Source organism: Harmonia axyridis, chromosome 4 (assembly GCF_914767665.1).
Source record: "Harmonia axyridis chromosome 4, icHarAxyr1.1, whole genome shotgun sequence".
NCBI lineage: Eukaryota > Metazoa > Arthropoda > Insecta > Coleoptera > Coccinellidae > Harmonia > Harmonia axyridis.
Genome location: NC_059504.1, coordinates 17,623,336 through 17,646,236, shown reverse-complemented (window position 1 = coordinate 17,646,236; position 22,901 = coordinate 17,623,336). Strand labels below are relative to the sequence as shown.

At 35.2% G+C, this 22,901-nt stretch overlaps 1 protein-coding gene across 5 annotated transcripts in view; it reads left to right on the top strand.

Moving 5' to 3' along the window:
* Positions 1-22,901, top strand: part of LOC123678819 (ras-associated and pleckstrin homology domains-containing protein 1) — a 384,693-nt gene that overhangs the window by 347,415 nt on the left and 14,377 nt on the right. The window contains exon 1 of one of the 5 annotated variants that reach the window (XM_045616058.1): positions 9,384-9,661. The exons of the other annotated variants lie outside the window; for them this stretch is intronic. Within the exon in view, the coding sequence (XP_045472014.1) occupies positions 9,635-9,661 (27 nt within the window). The 5' untranslated portion in view covers positions 9,384-9,634. Of the gene's footprint in view, positions 1-9,383; positions 9,662-22,901 lie in introns of those variants that run through there. 5 annotated transcript variants of the gene reach the window in all.

Genomic DNA, 22,901 nt, shown 5'->3' with positions numbered 1-22,901 from the left:
CCATTTTCATCCACCTCAGTACATCTACACACGTAGTAAGCACCAACTATTCCCACTCATCAGGGGATGTTATTTTATTTTAATGGTGTTCATTCTTTCTTTCTTTCTTCCTTTAATCAGGGAGAAAGTGTGTCTTAGGCCAGTGGCATAAGGGGCAGAACTTGTTAAGTCCTGTATTAAGAGAGTCGTTGAGCTTGGACATGAGCAGCGCTTGTCACTGACGTATTTGAATAAGTTCCTTTCGTTTCCAAGTGGTACTTAATCCGTGAAATTCTGTGATTGCGATAGAAGAGAGAATGAGTACAATTAATCCATCGTCATTATTCCCTAGGGGTATATTATATGGGATTATGGTGCAAAAACTACGAGTATAATAGGTACTTGCACCTCTTTCACCTTGTACTCCATGAAATTCATTGATATTGTTGCTGGCAACCAAGAAATTATCTCATTATTCTCGATTCATATCTGACCCAAATGCTCACCATCTATCTAATAAGGAAATTCGCAACACTTTCGAAGAGCAGAGCTCCAAGCCACAACGTGAAACGATAAAGATCCGCATTTCTAAAACTTTCCGACTTTGAACCGAATAAAACGAGAAACAGAGAATTAATTTGTAAAAAACTGGTGGGATTCATTATTCATAGGTTGGCTATAGGGCCTCGAGCTAGAACAGCGTTGCACTTTAACGTTTAACAGTTGTTTCAAGTTCGTGGATATTCACGTAAATGAAGTACATTCGATAGATCTTGTGTCTTCTGTTCTCTGGGATACGTGTTATCAGATCGTGCGAAATTATATGTTGCGCTGGTATGCACTCGAGATGCCATTTGTCATGGTATTGCTTGGTGAGAAAGCTTCATTCAATTAGATTCATTGAAGTCTTTAAATACTAACTGTACCTTTGTTTTGCCATTGATAATTTCCGAATTTGGTCTAAATGGCCCATCATTATCATGGATTATATTATTATTGAAGTTGTTTATCTTCTTCTATTCTTTTACATTTCTATTCTAATATTTTACTAAATATTCTCTCTTTTTGTTACAGGTATGTACTGCATCTATATATTCAAGACAAGCATGGGTAAGATTCACCTTGACAACTAAGTTAACAACAATTCAACTTCATATATGAAGATATATTAGTAACAGTACAACCCCTAATATTCTATCTAAATGTTATGCATATAACTCTTGAATATCTTAATAGCAGTAGCATCTAGGGAAACGGGAATATTCCTTCATACATATACTACCTTGGGATGTAGTAATCCCAATTGTTGAATGATTAAGCAACATTTCAATTGGAGGCAAGGCTTACCTGACTGTATTCTCAAGATATCTCATTTAGGGGATGTGGTAAATGTTAATTAGTTACAAGGGATGCTAATCGCCCTAATGGATTACTCGATAACTGCTGCTACTGTCAGAATATGCACGATATAAATCAAACTGACAGATAATCAATTTTGACTCATTGTTCTCTAAGATTAACTTCAACATTCGGTTGAGAGAAGGTTAAAAAAATTCGGGTTCAATATTTTACTGCATTGATCTAAGTCCATATATTTTATGGGCTAACAGTCACTCAAATGATTGTAAAACGAATATGCCTTTATGATTATTCATCGAATATTGTAATGGCGACCAGATTAAATTGATTCAAAAGGCTGGTGAACCTGATGTTTATGATTTCGCGTACTGCCACTGTTGCCCGAGTGTACACCCCAGTTTGATCACGTTTTATGCGCCCCTTTACACGTGTTGAATATAATTAACAAGCCAGTCCTCTTCATAACGAAAATAATTAAATTTTATGGTTTTCATCTAGCAAGGGTTGAAAAATCGTTATCGTTTTCAGTCGGTTGATGCGAAAATTTTTGTTATTTTGTTACCTCCATGTTTTGCCTCATTCATGAAGCAAAACTTCCATGTTTTTATGAATGTCTACTGCAAGCTATTCAGTTTTTTTTTATTTTTCTGCTCTCAGCGAGAATTTAACTGCGAAGTTTGTCTATCTACTCCACCTAAAAAACTTCCCAGGGACTAGGTTTCACTTTTCTGTTGTTGAAGCCACACGAGAAAAGTAAGGGAAATCATCAAAATGCTGCTCAAATCATTTCTTCATAATTAACTCGATTATGTTCACTTGATTCACCATGTTTATCTAAAATTTTCGAAACGATTATGAAGAACAGAATGTTATATTGGATGGAAAAGAAAAATTTCTAATTTCCACGAGAATCAACATGCTTATAGAAAAAGTAGAGAACCACGCTTATGGTTTCAGGGGAAATGTGCTCACATTGCTAGAGTGGTATTTGAGCGTAAGAAAACAGATTGTCGGGTGGAATGATATTTTTTTAACCAAGCAGGGAGTTGAATATGGGTACCTCAAGGATCTGAACTGGGGCCCATTATTTTCTTTATTTATATAAATGATCTGATCATCTCATCCTGTAACTTCTGTAAGCTTCTGATGAAATATTTATCCGGCAAAAAAAAGCATTTATGTATAGAGTGGCAAGTAGAATTTCCTCTTTATAGATCATAAAATATTAACTTTTTCATGTCCACTCATCAGAGAATATATATATCACAGAGGAAATGATATCCCAAGAAATGGAACTTAGCACAGGTCTAACACTCGATAAAGGAATGATCTCACTCTACTACACAGAAAAAAAAACACTCCGAATGCCATATTGCTACCTTATAAATCCAGTTGAAAAGCCTTGAAAAAGATCCTAATTGGGATCGAAACGTCGACAATTCAATAAGGATTTGTTTGATTTGCCCTGTCCTCAAGGCACAAACCTATTATTCAATCAACACTCAGAATACTTCGAGTTATTGGGGAATAAAGATTTTCACAGGCTTCCTGATGAAATGAAGAACTCAACGGGAAAGAATTTCAGGAGCAAAATAAATGAAATACTGGTGAAGGGTGCATTCTATTCTTTTTTTCTAGAAGACTTTTTATGTTTCAATTTCAATATGATTGTTATTTTGACGAACCATATAACATTTGGTGGTGAATAAATATTACGATTACTACTATTTCAATCACTTATTATTATCACTCAATGCAATTTTTTTGCAATTATAATTCAATTGATTACGTTATCTTAGGGATTCTTCAAACGAAGTAGATTGACATTTTAACTACTCGATTTGAAAATCAAGCTCGTGAAAAATTACATACTTGAGCTTGACTTGACTTGGTTTTAGATATTTATTGCTTCACCTGATATCAAGCTATTTGATATTGCTTGAGGTCGATATGCACGCGTCGCACGGCATATATTTCTGCAATATCATGTGCGCTCAGACCAAATAAGGGGATTCCTCGAGCGCCGAGAGACTGAAGCATTCACCAGTGTGACTTTATTAGTAGTTTTCTCACCTTTTCATGAAATCTAGTGGTAGATTTTGAAATATCTTTCCAAACTTTGCCAAAATGGTCAAAGATTTTTATCAACGCCATCATCTTCAGCTCCTGTTGAAAGACAATTTTCCAGAGCTGCTCTTACAGTTACAAAAACCCGCAAAAGGTTAGGCGATAAATCTATAAAATGCCTCATGTGTCCTTGATAGAAAATTATGAAATCAATCAAAGCCTAGAGATTTCTCAATATTGAGAAACTTTATTTTTTCATTATTTTTCTTTTTGTTATGATTTAGAGTCATTTAATTTATGTTTCTATTTCAAAAGAGTTGATATTTTCGGTTTTTTAATATAAAAAGTTTAATAAATAAAAGTGTTTTTTGCAAGGTTCCTTCTCATTTCATCATTTTTTTATTGATGTGACACTACACAATAAAACTTCTTAAAATCAAATAGCTTGATTCAATGATTCAATTCAAATAAATACTTGACTTGATTAGGGCTTTGAAAAACTACTATTCGATTTGAACTCGACTTAAAATCAAGTCAAGCTCAAGCCAAGTAGCTTGAAAATCAAGCCAATCTGTGAATCCTTAGTTATTCTGTCGCTATACCATCAAGTCAAAAAATCAATGTCTTCTGGGTGTAAAACTTCTGATGTCACTGAGTTCATATTTCATAATATCCTGAAAACGAACTTACCGAAAGAGAAGTTGGTGTCGATAATCTTCCGCATTAAGATAGAAACGAAATTTTATGAATGGACGCCGAATCTGGGAAGAAAACTCGCGAAGACATTTCAAATTCAATTAGTGAATTCCCGGCACAAATAAACGAGGTTATTCTTCTCCTATCGGATTTCCTTCCGAAATCCAATTTGGGATCTTCGAGTTTCGTTTTTTTCTTCGACAACGTTTTTCGCCCATAAATTTGAATATGGAGACTCGAAGCCTTCGGGTTAGTTCGGCCTATTCGTTACCCGAACCCGGAGCAATTTAATATAGGAAGTGAAGTACAATGGGGGCCTTGTTTCTTTGCTTTTTATGGCTCATTATTGCTATCTACCTTGTTATCATTTCGTGCAATTTTCACCTAGTTATTTCCACGTTTTAATGGTAATTCATTCTTTGGCGACTGGGACCGGATGTGCAGTTCACAGTTGGTATCTTCGTAATTATTGCCAACTTAATAGGTATACTTCTGAGCGGATAATATGGTTTTAATCAAGTTTCTTAATCTTATTTATGAATTTAGAATGGGGGGTACACCAATAAGAAAGGAGAACATAATGATTCTTTCAGTTGAAACCACAATGAATCCCTACCATTGGCATTTTATGGATTCATTGCTTTCTAATGAATTATTCATGGATTTTTGATCACAAGAGCCGTCAATGAAAATCATCCTCATCGCTTCAAATTACACTTTGCCAATAAATTAAAGAACCACTAAAAATAAGGCAAAAGTTCAAGATACATTTTCGTCGAAACTACTCGTAGATTTAGACTTTTTTTGAGTGGCAGGTCATTTTGATTCATTTCATTATCTTTCTTATAACTCGAGAAATACCATTTTGGCATAACAAGATTTTATGGAAAATGATGATCCAAACTTAACAACGAAATACGAAACTTAATAAAAAGAAGCAGGTTTTCATGCGCTTATGGTTTACGCACTAAAAAAATCCAAAAGCGATAAATTAGAAAATCTTACACTTTTGCTTAATTCTTAGTGGTGCGTTAATTTTTGGGCAAAGTGTATTTTGTGACACCCAAAAGTTCTGGCCAATTACCGTTTGTTGTATCAAACGAATTGGTCAAACTTCGGGTATGAAAAGGGTTGACTAAATTATCTATGAACTAAATTTGGACAGGTTATTTCTTGCAACAGACATGGGGTTTACCTACGTCAAGTGGTTTTTCACACTCAAAACTGAGAGATGGTGGGTCCATATGTGAACAGAGCAAATTTCATTTCCTAAATGTCATTATTTCACGAATAGAGCTTGTTGAATTAGGTAGTCCTCCTTTTACAAGGGATGAACCCTAACTGCCTGTGACAATCTTGAATCTGCAAATTTTCATTTGATGGTTTATTATTTAATAATAATAAATAATAAATTTCTTTATTTGCAGAAGTATGACATGACAGATAAATGTTCAAAGAAAATATAACACTAAAAAAAAATAACGTCTGCAAACCTGAGCTTAAGGCAGTAAGTTCTTGTTATCTAATGTAAGATTTACACTCATGTGAAAAAAATGAAAATTAAATATATTTGTGTCATTGCATCTGTCTTCTTATATGGAGTTATCTTGAATTTTAGAAGATCAAAATATTATAGATAATAAATTTCATACTAAATTTTGAATTCTTAATCTTGATTTGAAATTTCGATCACTTTCCCAAGATTGAATGCATAATATATAATATATATTGTAAACAGAAATAATAGAAACTTCACATTTCCAATACGATCTGAAGAAAATTCGAACAGTTCTCCCATGAGTGAAAGTTTCAACTGAAAACTCTCGGATAGGGTAGATTTTCCCAATCCCTCGAGAAACTCGAACCCACTGCCTTTGGCCACTTACACGGCCTACTTCCTCACAAAGTTATGTCGCTCCTCCCGAATTGACCAAACTTTTAGGCAGTAAACGAAGAACAAAATAAATGCCAATTCCGAGTGGCAATATTTGGGGAAATTTTTCATACGAAATTGCGCGTTTACTATGTAAATCTCATAATTATGATTCAGTTTAATCTTCTTTCGTTCTGCCGTTCCTATCTTAATTTATTCATGGTTTCGGTCTGATATTTTGGGGTTTTTGGCTTCTGTGTTTTTGAATGAACAAATTATAATTTGATTGTTTTGGTTATAATTAATTTTTTGTTACAATTGTAATAAAAGATGTATTTTCGCATGAGTATATATTCAATTAGACAATAACTGAATTATTTAACGACATCTACATAATTATACATTCAATTCAAAATTAAGGTCCGAAAATAAGAACATTACCATATATTTTTTGAAGGGATATCACTTTCGAATTAACTTTATATTTGACTTGTCAGTATTAAGGTTGGAATTTAATCAATTCCTCAGAGTCATAAACATAGATAGAGGGAGCATATGTCATTTTCGGTACCTAAGCAAATTTTGTCCCCAACATGAATTATCAAATTTGACATGAAGCGCGTGGTAATGAAAACGTATCAGTGATACGATATTTCACTCAATTCGTGAATTTCTCCACAAAGAGCACTTCTTATATCCCATAGTGAATCAACATTTCAAATCAACTCAAAATATATTGAAATAAATACCTAAATATATCATAAATTCAGAAAACAAACTTCAAGCGCGCTAAACGACGTGAAACAACCGATGACACTAGGAGAGCAAAAGTTGCCAAACCTTGGATTTCAACAGGTAGAGACAGAAAATAATGAATATTCTGCCTATTATGAATTCGACAATTAGGAAAAATATCGGATTCCAAATATTCAAATTGCATATTTGATCGGGAATAACTCAAATAAATTTTTCTTTCTTTCAATAAAATATACATTCATAACGATAAATTTAAATTGTAAATTTGAAAATAAATCACAATCCGACAACGTAATCTAACCATGTTGGGGACATGTAAAAACTACGTATACCTACTCCCTATATCTATGTTTATTACTCTATGATCAATTCAAATCGAGTTGAACGATAATGGGATATTGCAAAAAATGCTATAAGCCTCTCAGACGTTAAAAACTCTTCTTTCGACAATAATTGTTTTAATCGGTAAAATATGCTTACCGTACGATTACCGTATAGGTATATTAGCTACAATTACCATACTATTAGTACTTACTATGCTTATGTGCTTCCATCCCATAACTAGAACAACTGAAATAACTTGAATAATGTCTTATATGGTTTATGGTATTGATGATTCTGCTTTTGAAGTTGAATTATTAATACTTAATAGCATAACTTTTTCTACCAATAAATTCAGTTAGCCTAGAATCGTGAAGGTTTCACCTTTTTTTGGGTAGATTGAATAACCATGTGGAGATTACCTCAATTCAATATTTTGATAATAATAATAATTACCGTCTTTATTAGGCGAAAGTTTAGCTAAAGCTTTTCTCACACTTCACCTATATTTTGTGCCAATTTTTTTTACCTCACCATATTCAGTGGTTTTTAGTGCCGAATACCTAGAGATGTGAAGTTCTATAGTCCTTCCGCACCAAAATTAACAGAATACGGGCAAAAGTAAACGTAGCGAATCAGATAGTCTTGATATTGATATAGTTATAATTAGTTTTCTCGAATACCTAAAGCTTGCTGGAACGGTAGCATAATTTCCGAAATGTGGAAACAAACAAACGAAACTAGTTGTCGGTCACCGTTGAAATTGTGGTTCAGAGTCTGTTCGTCTATGGCCTAAGGGCTAACAAAAGCTCAACCCTTCCTTCTGTTGTTCCAGAGAAGCGGCTGATGTAATAAATATCACACTTCTCTGGATGCACAATCCTGGTGATCCTGCTCGACGTGGGCTGAGAGAATACCGTCCTGGCGGCGTTGCCGGGTTGTGCGGTTCCGCATCGTCTACAACTGCGGACGTGGGAGAGAGTCTTTTTGTTATAATTCGTGATTTTTTTTGAGGGCGTAACTTGATTGGAGATAGTCGAGAATTTCAATTTTTTTTTTTTGAACCGATAGAAATTTTGGCTTTTTTAGGTAGGATAATTTGATTCGGAAATATGCAGAGCGTGTATCTGAGTCAAGTTTTCATAAAATGAACTATTATAATAACATGTGCATTTTGAACAAGTTTATACGTTATGTTTATTTTTAGTTGAAATCTTTATCTTGAATTCAAACTGTACGACTTTTAATGTTTGAAATGCCTGAATTTCATATCAAAATAATAATTTCCATTTCTTTCGAATGTGAAACAACCTTTGTAGATCAATTGTAGTTCCTCACCGTTCTATGATCGACTGTCAATATAATGTCTGTCCAACTGTCGTCAACCTATATGCTACAACTTGAAAACGATTGTCGAAGGTCCATAATATGTTGATTATTTTGGATTAACATAGGCAACGTTTCGGGCAGTGCCCTTTTTCAAGCCTGTAAAATATATAAAAAAAACTTACTTAATAAAACATCACAATGGAACTAACAATAATCGAACAAGTATATAATATAGGTAAATTTTTTTATGTTTTATTAAGTATGTTTTCTATATATTTTACAGACTTGAAAAAGAGCACTACCCGAAACGTTGCCTATCAAATGTCAGTTTTATCGTAAACAATTAATATATTCAGTAACAACCCTAAAATCAAATTTCACCTTACAATAAAAGTGCTTACTGATCACTTGTATTTGGGATTGAATCTCTTATTGGTTTTAAGGCAATATTCAGGTTTAATTTAAAAGACTATTAGCTATTTTTTCACTCATATCACCAAAGTACTAGAGAGAAATGTTTTTTTTTTGGGTTTTTTGGTTTTTAGGATGAGTTTTATCTCAAAGTGAATGCACATATCAGTATTTCTGGGCATTTAAATCTGAAATCTATCCTGACCTCAGATATCATGTCGGTGATAAATTTTCTTATTTTTTGAATTGTCAGAATTTGCGTTAAACGTCGTACGTCTTCTATAGGTTCTCTAGTTGTCAGTCCTGTATTTCGTCAGTTCAATTCGAAACCAGTTTCATTCCTACTCAAACCACATATCCCTGCATATTCCAAAACATTTTTAAGCCCCATTGATTTCCAACAACCCCACAAAATCGTCATTTACGCACAATATACACCACACTGACACGAAAACCCGATTCCATCTGAGTAGCATGTGTTCAAGGTCGCGGAAACATTCCCCCACCCATAAGGAAAATCGGCGCGACCTGGCAACGCTGTTCCTGACCCGAACAGGATTCGAGCTGCTGCGGAAGGATCCCTGGCAGTGTGACGTCATACACGGAAGCATCCTTACCTACGATATTCCTCCGTTCGTCGAAGCTGTGCCGAGCCGGTTCGTCCGTAGTTACCAACGTTGTAGGTGTAAAAACCCTAGTTTCGATCCCGGTCAGTCGTGTTTTTTTGGCGGAGGTGCCGGTGTTAGATTGTACTTTGTAATTTGGCGGATGCAGTGAGTGCGGATCGGTCTAGTATTGTCTTGGATCGGCGTTGGAAAACCACAGTTATTTCCATGTTGAATTATGTTCAAAGGATGGTTATTTGGGAAGGTGAGAGTGATTTACGTTACAAAAATTGTTTTTTTAGTGGTTATGTCAGGAGATTTATAAATTGGGGTATATTCAAACTGTATTAACATAGAAAAACAAGATAGAAAGTAGTGAAGATATTACTTGTTTTCAAGACAGAAATCTCTAATTTAATTCTTGATACTGAGAACTTGAAAGTTCAACCATTCAACCCAATATTCATTATTTCCTTTATAATTGATTTTTAATAAAGATACACATAAAGACGTATCCTGTTAGACAATCAAATAATTCATCGAACCTTGTTACCGAATTTTAAAAGTATTGTTGTGGTATTTTCCGATATTGAAGGTTCCTAATAAATGAAACAACTGCACAAACAATATCCTTGTTCAAATATTTATTCTCTAATTGAATCACATTAGTATGTAATGATCAAATTAGCGCTGCTATAAAATTTCTAGAGCCATAGGTCTTTATTGTGAACGGTTCATACTTATACTTCTCATCTTTATTCATCTGAGTATAAACTAATTCATTTAACACTTTGTATTTCAAATTTTCACATGATTCTAAAATTAATTATCGTTCTCATCCTTTATACTTCGGTTTTTTCAATTTAAAAAGCTATAAAAACGAATATATACTTTCGGCTCAATAGAATCACATTGATCTCAATGTTTTATACGTTTGAAACTTACGACGTATTGAACTCCATTCAATTTTTTTTTTCTTTTTGATTTGATGGGCAACTTATTCATTGATAGTTTTGGAATTGTTTGCTGGCTAAATGGAAACTCCAAATTTGGCTGGAAGTCTTGATTTGACGTGTTAGTAGAGGGTTGTTCCTAAAACGTCATTTGCATTTTCAGTATAGGATGTATACCTACTTACAGAAATGAGAAGAGTCATTTGGTATGAATGATAAATACCTATAAGGGCCAAACGCGTTCATAATTTTCGATTATTATCAAGGGATTTGCATAAAATAATATTCATCATGGAGGCATTTCAGTGAAGTACTTCACCATCCAAAATTATTATAAATATTTTATTCAAGAAAAATATATTTAGAATATAGCAAGTAGCTCTAAATTCCACTTGGTGTTGCTGAATATTATTCTATACGGGGTGTTTCATTTAGAAACAAAGTGTTCGAAATGGTTTGGTAAGCTGAATAGGCTTATTTTTTCAGATTTCAGTCTAGTTTTTACCAGTAAACTATTGATCCCAACTTTGTGATTCGACTAGAAAATACATAATTTTGTGAAGATCATTAACGTTGATCCCTCGGTTGATCCCAACATCATATACCAAATAACCTCAGTAGATTATCCCCAGGAAACTATACTCTATAATGAGTGTTGGAACAAAGTTCATTAAAACTTGAAGCTTTAACTAAAGTTTAATTCACGCTGTGGGAAATTCATGTTATCTACAGCTGAACACTGGTTGGTCAAGCCAACGATATGATTTAATGATTTTGCTGAGGATCATGAATTCGAATCGGCCAAATATTTCGCATCAGAATAATATTCTTGTCCAATTTAATTGGATTAGCATCGTTATGAATATAGATTAATTATTAAGTTACGAAATTCATAGCTGAATACAAGGGGTCATTAGAATTTCGGATAAATCATTTATGAGATCTGGGAAAGCCATTTTCTCTTAAAGTTTTGTTGTTTTGTTTGTGTTCGTAATATTCAGCTTTTTCTCGATATTCTGCTTGAATTTTCTGTGTCGCTTTCAATACAATTCTTTGCATATAGCTTGAAGCTGTTATTTCATAGCAATACCGAATATTTCAACTCCGTCGATCTTATGATCACGAAAATATGGTGTAATTTTTTTCGATATTTTTCTTGAATTTTCTATGTCTCTTGTCGTTACGCGATCAACATGAAATGCAAATTACCTTGTCGGTCGAATTTACGGAAGCCTTTGTCGTTGGAGATCTAAAACTACCATTCTCGGCTAAAAATTCGAAAATTACAGATATTGTGACGAAATAATCGTAAACAGTTGCACTTTTGTTTGTTGTAGGCTTTGTTACTGTGTGCTTCCACAAGCCCAACAAGTCAATCGAGGAGAGGCACCTATCATAATAAAAAAAATCATCCCTGGCTTCGACATACCTTTTTAACGGCATATACAAAACCAATTTCCATAAATTTCCATGCCTCTATGAATTCATCAAATCAAGCACAATTTACCTCAAATTCATAGCAGATTTTGACACGCCAATTGTATTCGAATTCAGGGACGGTAATTGAAATCTGATTAGAGTTAGTTTGGTGGAATCACGTTAATTCGCGCCAGTGTTCAATTGAATGCGAACTAGGGGTTCCAATCAGGACTTGTTAGAACTGCATTATGCTGTTCAAGCCTCTGCATAGTAATAGATGAAATCTGTTAGCTGAAGTGCTATGATAAATATTGGAATAAGAAACTTCCAATTGGTTTTCGGGATCCAGAAATGTTCCACGTGAATCATCGAATGATAATTGAAATTTAATGAATCATTTCCTGAAATGTTTTATCAGGTGATTTTCAGAGGAAATGATGTGGGACATTTATTTCACTATTGAAATGTTCTGGGTACCCATTGGACAACTGGTTCAGTATAAACTTCGATCTCAGTCATATTTCGCAATATAATTGCAAATCAATTTTCAAATATGAATTTTTATTTCGTGAGAATCTTTCAGATGCTTCAATTCAAATGCTTGCAGTCATTACTGAAATTCATTTTTCAATTGTTAACTCCTAAAAGCCATTTCTAACTTGGGAAAATTCCTTTTACCAAGAAGCCATTCATAAAGCCTTCCTTAAGCAATAAAACAATAGCTGTCAACGCTTTCAAATTAATCACTAGGGCGATGAGGCATCATGATTCTTAAATTATTAATCAGCTAGGGGTTCCTTCTGACGTATGAAACTGACTACAAAAGCTGGAAGCTGTGTGTATCCAATTTGGGATGGAGTAGACTAGAAAGCTCCTGATATGCATCATCAACTAAACGTCAAATTCAAGTTACCAAGTCGTTTACTCTTAGAGAAGCTGCAATGAATTACGGGTTAGGTTTTAGGTTTTTTTCAGAATCGCTAAATAACATTGCAGGATTCAAAAATCGAACTGAAATGAAAGAATCATGTGGAAACTATTAGAATACAAATAATTAAGAGTTGATATCCCATATGTATGTCGACGATCTTTTGATGATGTTGGTTGTGTTCTGAAGTGCCTGTATGCTGACGACTCCAGTTTTGGTGTGAGGGATTCGAGTGTGGAAAATACGAGGAATAGAGCAGAGTTATGCTTAAAACGGGCAAAAACATGGTTCCAGTCAAACGGACTGAAGTTGAATGTAGATAAATCCCAGAGGTTAATATTCACCACCAAACAAAGTGCAGTTGACGAGACAGTGATTCTTTTGGGTGTTACCTTGGACAGTTCACTCTGCTGGAAGCCCCACTGAAAGCTGACGAAACGATTATCATGGGCAGTGTACAATGTGAGAACAATTAAAAATTGCTTAAATGAAGAAGCAGCATTACTCACCTACTTCACACTGTTCCACAGCGTGTTAACTTATGGCGTTATTCTATGGGGAGCTGTACCAGATGCTTCAGTAGTATTCCTGCAACAGAAGAAGGCGATAAGAGCAATTGCTGGAGTATCACAGAGAACAAGCTGCAGGGAGCTGTTCTCTCAGTATGGAATAATGACCTTACCAGCAATATACATACTTACCTGTCTATGTTCCTTGTACAAGAGTGACAAAACCGAGTCATTTCATCATGATTATTCCACTAGAAACCGACATAAATGGATACTCCCACAACACCGTATAAAGAGAACCCAAGATAGCTTCAACTTTTTGGGTATCAAGTTGCTGAACAAACTTCCCCAAGGCTGGTTGGAACTGAGCAAAGTTTCCTTCAGCCATCAAATGAAAAGGTTTTTGACAAAAAATTTATTCTATTCAATAAAAGAATTTTTAGATTATAAATTTTAGATTTTGAATTTTATAATGCAGTTCACTTATTATCTGTAAGCCAGTTGCCATTGTGGTTTTTTTATTATGGTTTTTTATTGTGGTTTTTTACTGAAGTTTTTATTGTGACTTATTATTGAAGTTTTTTCAATGTGACTTATTATTATTATGTATTGTATCAATTTTTTAAATATTTAACTTTGACGCACCTTGTAAATTATTGAAGGTTAATTTTATTTATTTGTGATGTTTTAAGAGCAAATAAATTATATTCTATTCTATTCTATTCATATGAAACCACCAATGCAGTAGTTATCAACTACTGTGTATCTACCAGCATGAATTTATTGATCAATAAGCCCCCGAAGAAGAGAAGTAAATTGCATCAAAGACTGTTTTGTCACAAATCGTCTGAAAATGTTTTGCCACAAAAGCCCCCTTATAAATCATAGCGAATTACCGAATGTGAAAGCCTGAAAGCTCTACTTTACAAAGAAAATGCAAATTTCATGTTCACGGTTATGAAGTCACTGACATCGGGAGAGCATTATGAATCCTCAAGTACATGTGCCATCAACTTCAGCATAACGTTTATGATGGAGTTCCAGCCATAAAAATTATGCTGCTCTTTCTTCGTTCAAAATTGATGAGATTTTGGAACAATATAACTCGGTATTCTGATGAACTACTGGAGACGATGAAGGCTTTTGAAAATCCTGTCATCTTTGAGTCTCTATCGACAACCTGTTGAATGGTCTGTTATTATTTGGCCGAAAATGGATGATGAAGCGAAGAAGGGTAGATTTGGTTCTTGTTTCGATTAATTTCTGTTAAGATACAGGATGCGTCATGGCTAGCTTTCACGTTTTAAAGGGTTTTTGAATAAGCTTTAGAAAGTTGTTAGTGACTCAGTGATGGAAATTTTGCTTATTAGCAGGCTCTTAAAGATAGATAAGAGTTTTATTTTCGTCCACAACACTGCATTAAGGTATGCCTAGCAACAAGCAACATACCTGTATCTTGGAGACAATTTCTGCCCAACCATGGTTTTCTATTGGTGCATGAAGAGGTCAGTACATAGAATTCACCTTACTGTGATGCTTATAATGTATTCGAAGAGCAGAAATATATTTCCTGCAAAACAAAATGGAGACTACCCCCACTCTAGCGATGTTTTCATGAGTTCTGATTGTACCTCTTTTTCGGAGTTTGGATTAAATTGTGTATCTGTGAGGAATACTCACAGATGACAATAAACCTTAGTGTATGCGAAATATCCTCTGTGTGGCTGTTATAGACTGACCTTTTCAATAAAAGTCAGTACAATAGTAGCACACATCTCTTTAAACCACGGCATGATGAAGACTGAAAACTACACCCTTCTAGGACCTTTCATTAGCCCACAGTGATATATAGAATATAAGTGCCTTTTGGAAGAAACCCATGTCTGAATGAGAGTGCAAAAATCAAATATCATTCAGTATTGGAGTGGTATAAATTTTTTTCAAACAATTTAACAATTTCTAAACGTTGTTGAAGCGTTTATTTTTCTATGATTAAATAAAATAACCTACTAACCATAAATGACATAAGGTATGTCAAAGAATAATACACGGTGCTGACATAATAACCATTTCAAATTACATCCCCCTGTGATTATGATTTTTGGAACGAAAACCTCGTTTTTAAAAACAAACTTTATTACTTAGAATACAGAAGAGGCACCAACAGTTTCAATAGCAATGTAGTTGAGATTTGTTATTAGACTGATGGGAACAACTACACATAAAATATTTATAATATTGTCTTAAACCTAGTGAAGTGACCTCAGAAGCCACCTGCAATTTAGCAAAGTCAACATAAATACATTGTAATATGCAATATCAAAAGGAAAGTTAAAATTACCTCGTATAATCAGATTGGGTTAACAATATTATGAATTAATGTGTATATAATTCTCTTATCGAAGTGTCTATCTTAATCATTTGTGATAAATCACTATCTATATTCAGCAAATTACATACATTCAGGTAATAGACTTCGTCATGCATTGAACAAGCACGACTCCAGCAGCCACACGTAGACCGGAAGCAACATGATGAAAATCCACGATAAAAATACATTTAGATAACGTCACATAATAGTATTCGGAACGTTGTAACCATACACATCCCTCGGGATACCGTAGGTCTGACACATAAAGCGTATGGAAGTCGCTCAACATCCGGAGCACTTGGAAGCATTGAATACGAGATGACGTTTATAATCTGGCAGTAGCCCACGGAGCGCTTTGAGACGGATCTTTCAATGGGCGAGAAGAAGCCCCACGTAACTAGCGCCATTTTCGCAATAATATTTTGATTAGAACTAACGGTGAGCAGCCTGAATGTGCAACGCTACGTTTGCAATTTACATATTTCCGATTCGGCTTTCCTACGTGGTGGAAAATTCAAATTGGTTTTCCAGGTAACGAGGTTCTTTTTATTACCTCCAGCATCCGAGGTAAAAGCTCTTTTCATTTTAGCGAACGAGTAGAAAGGAATTCGGATCGTCTAGTAACGCCTTACCGTGCGAATAAAAATTTGTATTAGAGGGATTTTTGTATTCGAGGTTTGTTGGAGGGAACTGGTTGAGTTGGCTGCTCGGGAGTATTTTGTGTACCTTCTCTGAAATGGATGATACGTGTATCTGATAATATTACTAGGTGCTCTTATTAGGGATTCATCAAGACAAGTCGCTTGACATTTTAACCAACTACTTGACTTGAAAATCAAGCTCGTGAAAAATTACATACTTGAGCTTGACTTGATTTTAGATATTTATCGCCTGACTTGATGTCAAGCTACTTGATATTACTTGAGCTTGATATGCACGCGTCGCACAGAATATATTTCTGCAATCTCGTGCGCGCTTCGACTAAATAAGGGTATTTCTTGAGCGCGGAGAAATATATTGGTAGATTTTGGTAGTTGCAGAATAGTTATTTATAATACTAGTGCAGAAGGCATTGATATTCTTCCACGAGTTCAAAATTCAAAAACGAGCCACGAAGTGGCGAGTTTTGGAATGAACGAGTGGTAGAATGAGCCTTCTGTACGAGTATTATACATTATTTTCTCTAATTCATTGCATTTTCATTGAAATTAATGAAATATTTCCATAAATATAATTTAGTGATTTTTGCAATGAAAAATGTTGGTTGGTAGAACTGATTTCTTTAAGGCAATTTGATGAATTGACAGATAAAGCCGTAGCGGAAAGTTCGGAGTGACAACATAGAATAATAAAATATAACCATGAAAACTGTGCGTTTCTGATATATTCTCGCACGATTTTGTTCTACAAGATGTGGAAGAATGAACGGAATAACCACAGAATTAGAGAAATATCTTTCCAAACTTAGCCAAAATGGCCAAGGATGTTTTATCAACGCCAGCATCTTCAGCTCCTGTTGCAAGACAATTTTCCAGAGCTGCTCTTACAGTTACAAAAACCCACAATAGGTTGAGCGACAACTCTTTAAGATGACTCATGTGTCTTAGATCCTGGATGAAAAATTATGAAATCAAACAAATCCTGGAGGTTTATGATGATTTAAAGTGATTTCATTTATGTTTCTATTTCGAAAATTTGATATTTTTGGTTTTTTTATAAATAATTCTTTTAATAAATAAAAGTGTTTTTTGCAAGGTTCCTTCTCATTTAATCGTTTTTTGTTGATGTGACACTACACATTAATACTCGACTTGACTTGAGATTGAAAAATTACTACTTGACTTGAGCTTGACTTGAAACCAAGTCAATCTCAACCCAAGTAGCATGAAGATCAAGCCAAGCCTGGAATCCCTAGCTCTTTATTTATTTAAGTTCTTGCATCCTCGTTGGATGATAAGCCTCCACCAAGGCCTAGAATCCAAAGGTGGAGGCAAATTGTTATCAATGCAATATACGAAAAATGTTTTGTACCAAAATTCAAGCTCTTCTCATAGATCACGAAAACACCGCTGGACGTCAAAAGTCGTTAGAACGTACATCTATATTCATCCTCGAAGTAAGAAATCTTTATTCATCGACTTCGTCGAGTTACTTCCCGCTGTATATAATTCAAATATGCAATATTTCCCCCAAAATCTCCCCCATTTCAATGCACTCTCCAATGAATTCGCTAATACCGGTTCAATTAGGCTAACATCATGACCCCTTGAGGTGTATCTTGGAATCCTTGGAGATGGAGGCAAATTCTTATCAATGCAATATACAAACAATGTTTCGTATCAAAATTCAAGCAAGAAGCTCTTAAGATCACGAAAAACCCGCTGGACGTCGAAAGTCGGTAGAACGTACATCTATATTCATCCCCGAAGTGAGAAATCTTTATTCATCGACTCCGTCGAGCTATTTCCCGCTGTATATAATTCAAATATGCAATCTTTCCCCCAAAATCTCCCCCATTTCAATGCACTCTCCGATGAATTCGCTATTAACGGTTCAATTAGGCTAACATCATGACCCCCTTGAGGTGCATCTTGGGTGTCTCGATAAGAGGAGAGGAATCGTAATTAATTGAATGGATACAGTGAAATATCTTGTCGAAACTCTCGGAAAGTTGAAAATCTCCTCTTTCGCTATCTCGCCGGCTCCTAAATTAAGTTACGGAAACGGAATTAGGTCGTTATTGTGTCAAATATGCAGGAAGGAATTAATCTAGAACGGCAATGGAAAAAAGTTTGGATTTTTTTGGAGCGCTGTCGGAAATTTTTATACAATGCTTTTCGTTTCACTATTGTTTTATTATTTTCTCTGATTCATCTTAGAATCAATTGTTTAACAGGACGGATTTTAGTTTATGATATTATCTGAATACATTGAACAATTTTTCATATACATATAATGAATTCTCTATTGTTTTCAGGGAACTATTTTTCATTTATAGCCTGATTTAACGGATATATACAAAGGATTTTCCACGAAGAGGTTTCATTTTGAATAACCCGCTATCTGAGAAGCTGTCATCTTTTGACATTTGACAAGTAAAATCATGCCATTACAATAATACAAGCTTCAACAACGCATTGAAATTTTTGAAATTCATTAAAAAATGGTGAAAATTTTGCAGCCAGAGTTTGCAAAACTAAAGCACTTCTGACTATTGGGACAAGTTAGTGATGTTTAGAATCGAAACCGTGTGCGTCGCTCAAGAAGAACTTAGAATATTGTTGCTGTGGTCTGTTGTGTTGACGAAAACCCAGGTTTGTAGATCTTGGGAATTGGACATTCCACAAAAAAAAATTACACCGTGTTTTGCAAAAAGACTTAGGTCTTAAGGCTTTTAAAGTTTGACCACTAGAATTCATGCCGGTCGATCACCAACAACGTCGTATCTTCTCTGATTGGGCTGAAATGCATCAAAATGACCTGAATTTTTATCTAAAAATCATCATCAATAATGAGGCCGATTTACACCTTAGACTCTTAGAGGCTACATTAATAAGCAGAATTGTTGCATTTGGGGCTCGGAAATTCAAGGATGATTGTTGAAAAGCCTTTCCATCCTCAACTTGTCACTGTTTGGTGCGGTTTTTGAGCTGGTGGTGTGATTTGACCATGCTTATTCTAAAATGAGACTGATGTAACTGTTACGGTGAATAGATTGCACTACTAGCTTGTACCAAGCTATGATTGATGATTTTTTTGGCTGGAATTGAAAGATATTGATAAAGACGACGATTATTTTCAACAAGACTAAATTTTTTTCACTATATAATCATAATGTATGGTCGTACTTATGAAATTACTACCTGCCGATGTCGGAAATTGTCGGCAATGATCGGAAGTTATCGCAATGATTGCCGGTTGATTAATTTATCCCGACTTACTTCACGTCTTGCAAGCTCTCCTGATTTATATCCTATAGTTTTAAAGTGGCACTCTAGTGAACCGATATGAGGAGCTGCAGCTTATGTTCGAATCAGGGTATAAAATTTATAACCGTGGACATTCAAAGGGTGGCTAATGCTTCCAAACGAACAGTGGTGAATATTCATTACGGCGTGTGGTCCGTACGCGTATATCCGATTTAATTAAATTCCACCCACGATTTGGGAAATAATGGAAGAAGCAACGCCCCCCCGGCAGGTCGACACCACTCGTGTTTTGTCTATATTTTTCCGCTTCTCCCGGCTCAGTCTGCTGTCATTTATTTTGTCGCTGATATCGATCGCTGACCCATTTTTCGCCCAGTTACGAGCATTATGCGGTCGATTCTTCACTAAACGTGGTGTGGATTTGCACCTTCGAGAGGATCTTCTGATTATGACGTTCGAAAAACTTCGTGCACAAAAAATTATATGAGATCATCGATATCTGGGTCTAGAGAAAAAGTAAAGTTTGTGCCTTTTTGCACATAATTTTATAGGCGAAAGGTTCGTGCGAAATCTAAAGAGCGAGTTTTACCACGTGGCATTCTCGTGATCTGCCAAAGTTTAACTTCTCCTCTACCCTCAGGGTATTTGAGATTCCACCACTTTGCAGGATGTGTGAAGAATTCTCAAACGTTCCTCTGATTCACCAGTTTCTTAATCGAAAGTAAACTTTCCTTCAAAAAAGAAACGTGTTCCGAAAGCCAATTTCAAGGTTAAAGGAGCTTCGGAATGTCCTTCATAAACAATAGGTTCTATTCCTTATGATGAAGGATACTCCAAAGCTTCCTTTAACCTTGAAATTGGTTTTTGGAACACGTTTAATTTCTGAAAGGAGTTTAAACAAGTACAATAAACGATAGAGTCTATTCCTTATGATGAAGGACACTCCAAAGCTTAGAATAAATATTTAAAACACGTTTAATCTCTAAAGGAGACTTTACTTTCGATTATGAAACTGGCCCTCACTCATTTTGAACTGGCTGCTCAAACGTTATAGGCCACTCTTAAGATTACAAGCATTGGAAGTGTTTCAATATTCACTATTTGCCAGATTTCGCTGGAAACTTTGTGTGTACGATAAAATTCAACTGTTTAGTTTTACCATTAGAAAATAACGTTTTTCAATTTGGAAGCAGAACATCAATTACGTAATCACGCTATAGATCTACCTAACCGGCATATTTTCTACCTGATAGGTGCCTATAAAATATAGCTGGTGCAAGAATCAAAGCCAAATGACCATCGTTTACGTCGAATTTTTGCTGATCGGGCTAATTTGAAACTAGCTGAAGAATTGGCATTCTTACCGAAGAACTGTGTTAGTGATGAGCAAAGACAATCCTCAAACCATTAACGAATCACAATTACCGCCATTAAAATTGACTTTTCGGTTCGGTTTACACGCTGGAGGCATCATCAGTCCTTATTTCTTTCGAATTGAGGAAGGAGCTGCGTTTACAGTGAATGGCGAGCGCTATCGAGCCATGCTGACTGATAATTTTTTGCAAAAATTAATCAGCTAAACATCGACGACATTTGGTTCCAACAAGGTGACACAACTTGATACACTCAACCATCAATTTATTGCAAAATCAATTTGGTGGCAACTTTATTTGTAGAAGCAGTTCTGTTAGCTGGCCCCCTCATTCGTGCGACTTAACGCCACTTGATTATTTTTATGGGGCTATGTTATGTCATTGGTTTATGCCGACAAACCAGCAACTTTTGAAGCATTGGAAGCCAATTTTGGATAAAATAGTGAAAAATTGGACTGATCGAAGGAATTATGTAACTCGTAGCCTCGGCGAAAATAGTATTTGAAAAATAAATGCCATGAAATTATCTACCAGATGGCAATGATAAAAAATTCTTTCCAACAATGTATCTTGTCTTGTATAATAACTTAAATTTCTCAAGCTCTTGGAAAAACACCCATTACAACACCCAGTTGCAAAAACGTTCATTAAAAGTTAATACTGTCATTAAAATTTTAATCCTCCAGTAGGAGGTATCTATTGGCTAAATACATCGTCTAAGGAAGGATTGAAATTTTGATGAGCCATTAAATTTTAATGAACATTCCTGCAACTAATCTAAATGCTTTTCTACAATTTTTATAACTACCATGTTCTTATTCGTCTAAGGAGATTGGATATCTACATGAATCGAGAATCGAGATTATTCTAAGGTATAAAAATTTAACTTCTTTTCTCGGTTTAACCGTGCAGAAAGCTCACTCAACATGAAAGCGGCGATTGTTCATTCTCATGTCGAACCATTTCTTGCAAATCGATTAAAATAAAATCCATCCGTTCTGTATGTATACCCACGCATAAATATTATCGGAAATTGTATGCAACACGATACGGACGGCGATATTTTCTTCAGGAAGTGTGTTACAGCCGTGACCATCTCTCTCTCGCTCTCTTCCTACACCTTTCCGCGAAGAAATATACGAAAGGACTTAGCGGCTATAAATTTTCCCTTATGATTTCCGGGGAAAACATGATCTAAAGCCAACCGCGTTGTCGTCGAGCGTTCTATGAATTTTTTACGGCAGTTTTTAGTCGGAAATTTTCCACGGCAGCCTTGACACGGTTCCTGCTGAGGTTGTCGAGCTGATAAATGCGGTTTGGTTTTACGATCGAAGGAAATCGATTGTACGAGATTGTGAAGTAGGCGGTGGGTGTTGAAACTTTTCTAGGGATCTTAGTTAATTTAGATTCTTGCTAAGAGATGATATTCCCTTTGTAGGAATTGCAGGTTAGTAATTTGTTTGGTGACTTTACAAACTCGTAGAACAGTTCAGTCGAATATTACCGTAGGTATCAGTTTTTCCGAAAAACTCCCAAACAAGTCAATTTTTATTTGGAATGGAACATAGTGATTGCAACTTCATAGGAGTGCGATCATCGTTTTAAGTGGGATGGTAACTCCACCAAGAAGCATAAAGACCAATTTAGGTCATTGCTAGATAGAGGAACCATATGTCATTTTCAGTAAGCAAATTTTGTCCCAACATGAACTATCAAATTTGACATGAAGCGCGCGGAAATGAAAATATATCAGTGATACGATATTTCACTCAATTCGCGAGTTTCTCCACAAAGAACGCACTTCTTATGTCCCGTAATGAATCAACGTTTCATATCAACTCAAAATATATGGATATGAATACCTAAATATATCAGAAATTCAGAAAACAAACTTCAAGCGCGCCAAAAGACGTGAAACAACGAATGACACTAGGAGAGCAAAAGTTGCCAAACCTCGGATTTCAGCAGGTAGATACAGAAAATAATAAATATTCTGCTTTTTATAAATTCGACAATTAGGAAA